At 46.6% G+C, this 3,089-nt stretch overlaps 1 protein-coding gene across 1 annotated transcript; it reads left to right on the top strand.

Moving 5' to 3' along the window:
* The first annotated feature begins 1,895 nt into the window (after nucleotides 1-1,895).
* On the top strand, nucleotides 1,896-2,834 carry LOC134944388 (taste receptor type 2 member 40-like). The gene has a single exon (XM_063932969.1). It carries the CDS (start codon nucleotides 1,896-1,898, stop codon nucleotides 2,832-2,834), a length of 939 nt encoding a protein of 312 aa, XP_063789039.1.
* The last annotated feature ends 255 nt before the right edge of the window (nucleotides 2,835-3,089 follow it).

The following is a 3,089-nucleotide window of genomic DNA, read 5'->3' as shown; positions in this document are numbered from 1 at the left end:
CCTTCACATTCTCCCGCAACTGGGGGTGCGAGGAAAAGGCTCAGAATTCCGAGCCCACCCGCTGGCGGTGATGCAGGGCAGTCTGGAGCGACTGCTGATGCTGACATCTGGTCCGGACTGAAGGACCTGACAACGATTACGGACATGTCGTCTACTGTCACTGCATATGATTCTCTCAACATTGATAGAATGGTGGAGGATTATATGAGTGACCGCATCCAAGTAGGCACGTCACACAGTCCGTACTTATACTGGCAGGAAAAAGAGGCAATTTGGAGGCCCTTGCACAAACTGGCTTTATTCTACCTAAGTTGCCCTCCCACAAGTGTGTACTCCGAAAGAGTGTTTAGTGCCGCCGCTCACCTTGTCAGCAATCGGCGTACGAGGTTACATCCAGAAAATGTGGAGAAGATGATGTTCATTAAAATGAATTATAATCAATTCCTCCGCGGAGACATTGACCAGCAGCAATTGCCTCCACAAAGTACACAGGGAGCTGAGATGGTGGATTCCAGTGGGGACGAATTGATAATCTGTGAGGAGGGGGATGTACACGGTGATATATCGGAGGGTGAAGATGAGGTGGACATCTTGCCTCTGTAGAGCCAGTTTGTGCAAGGAGAGATTAATTGCTTCTTTTTTGGGGGGGGTCCAAACCAACCCGTCATATCAGTCACAGTCGTGTGGCAGACCCTGTCACTGAAATGATGGGTTGGTTAAAGTGTGCATGTCCTGTTTTGTTTATACAACATAAGGGTGGGTGGGAGGGCCCAAGGATAATTCCATCTTGCACCTCTTTTTTCTTTTCTTTTTCTTTGCATCATGTGCTGATTGGGGAGGGTTTTTTGGAAGGGACATCCTGCGTGACACTGCAGTGCCACTCCTAGATGGGCCCGGTGTTTGTGTCGGCCACTAGGGTCGCTAATCTTACTCACACAGCTACCTCATTGCGCCTCTTTTTTTCTTTGCGTCATGTGCTGTTTGGGGAGGGTTTTTTGGAAGGGACATCCTGCGTGACACTGCAGTGCCACTCCTAGATGGGCCCGGTGTTTGTGTCGGCCACTAGGGTCGCTAATCTTACTCACACAGTCAGCTACCTCATTGCGCCTCTTTTTTTCTTTGCGTCATGTGCTGTTTGGGGAGGGTTTTTTGGAAGGGCCATCCTGCGTGACACTGCAGTGCCACTCCTAGATGGGCCCGGTGTTTGTGTCGGCCACTAGGGTCGCTAATCTTACTCACACAGCTACCTCATTGCGCCTCTTTTTTTCTTTGCGTCATGTGCTGTTTGGGGAGGGTTTTTTGGAAGGGCCATCCTGCGTGACACTGCAGTGCCACTCCTAGATGGGCCCGGTGTTTGTGTCGGCCACTAGGGTCGCTAATCTTACTCACACAGCTACCTCATTGCGCCTCTTTTTTTCTTTGCGTCATGTGCTGTTTGGGGAGGGTTTTTTGGAAGGGACATCCTGCGTGACACTGCAGTGCCACTCCTAGATGGGCCCGGTGTTTGTGTCGGCCACTAGGGTCGCTTATCTTACTCACACAGCGACCTCGGTGCAAATTTTAGGACTAAAAATAATATTGTGAGGTGTGAGGTATTCAGAATAGACTGAAAATGAGTGTAAATTATGGTTTTTGAGGTTAATAATACTTTGGGATCAAAATGACCCCCAAATTCTATGATTTAAGCTGTTTTTTAGTGTTTTTGGAAAAAAACACCCGAATCCAAAACACACCCGAATCCGACAAAAATAATTCGGTGAGGTTTTGCCAAAACGCGTTCGAACCCAAAACACGGCCGCGGAACCGAACCCAAAACCAAAACACAAAACCCGAAAAATTTCAGGCGCTCATCTCTAACCATAACCTCCAGGTAGAACATACAGAACATCTACGAAATGCTGTCTCCAACCTTTATTGTTCTGCTAAGCATTGCATTCCTCCAAAGTGGGATAGCGATTACACTGAACATGTACATCATGATTATGGATGCTAAAAGCATTAAAAATAATACAAGACTGAACCCATCTCATCTGATCCATCTTCTGCGAGGACTGGTGAACATTCTCCTGCAGTGCAGTCTGACAGTAATGGCCTCACTCTATGTCATTTGTGTTCCTGTGCTGTTTATTAAGGAAGTATACTTTCCATTTATCATAATTACTCTTACCATGATATACTGCAGCTTCTGGCTGACTGCCTGGCTCTGTGCCTACTACTGTACCACCATCACCAACTTCAGATATGGGCTCTGTGTTTGGTTACAGAGGATCAGCTCATCTTCCCTTCTGCTGCTGCTTCTACTCACAGCCGGTGGGACATTTCTCATAGGTCTCCTGTTCATTTGGAATATCAAAATTGAAGCAGAAGTGAAAGGATCTGAGAATAGTACTCTAGGAGCTTCTTTTATCAGTGGGACATTTAATTTTAATCCTTTGTATTTCCTGATAACCACCATTCTTGGCTGCGGGCTGCCCTTTATCCTCATACTCTACTCTATTATACTCACGGTTTCCTCTCTTTTGAGACACGTGTGTAACATGAAGCAGAGTGACTCTGGATTTACGCATCCTAAACTCCAAGCCCACCTCAATGCTATAAGAACAGTTACCCTGATCCTCATAGTCTTTGTAACCTTCTGTATAGCTGAGATTGTGTTGTCCACAGCTTCATTCAGTTCCTCCCCAAATGAGAAGCTTGTAATTTGCTGGGCCATACTGATGTCCTATCCAACAGCAGAGTCCATCATCGATATCCAGGCCAGCACCAAGCTCAGGAAGGTCTTTGTAGAGACGTTTTCTGCAGTCTGCAGGAGAAACACAAAACCTGACAATTAGAGATCTGTAAATCTGGACAATGGGGGTAATTCAGACCTGATCGTAGCAGCAAATTTGTTAGCAGATGGGCAAAACCATGGCCCTCATTCCGAGTTGTTCGCTCGCAAGCTGCTTTTAGCAGCTTTACACATGCTAAGCCGCCGCCTACTGGGAGTGAATCTTAGCTTATCAAAATTGCGAACGAAAGATTCTCAAAATTGCGATTGCACACCTCTTAGCAGTTTCTGAGTAGCTTCAAACTTACTCGGCATCTGC

Source organism: Pseudophryne corroboree, chromosome 7, assembly GCF_028390025.1.
Source record: "Pseudophryne corroboree isolate aPseCor3 chromosome 7, aPseCor3.hap2, whole genome shotgun sequence".
NCBI lineage: Eukaryota > Metazoa > Chordata > Amphibia > Anura > Myobatrachidae > Pseudophryne > Pseudophryne corroboree.
The sequence above is the reverse complement of the archived record's forward strand: the minus strand, read 5'-3'. Positions and strand labels throughout refer to the sequence as shown.

Coding starts and splice junctions, on each gene's coding strand:
- LOC134944388 (XM_063932969.1), top strand. CDS start 1,896: ATGCTGTCTCCAACCTTTATTGTTCTGCTAAGCATTGCATTCCTCCAA.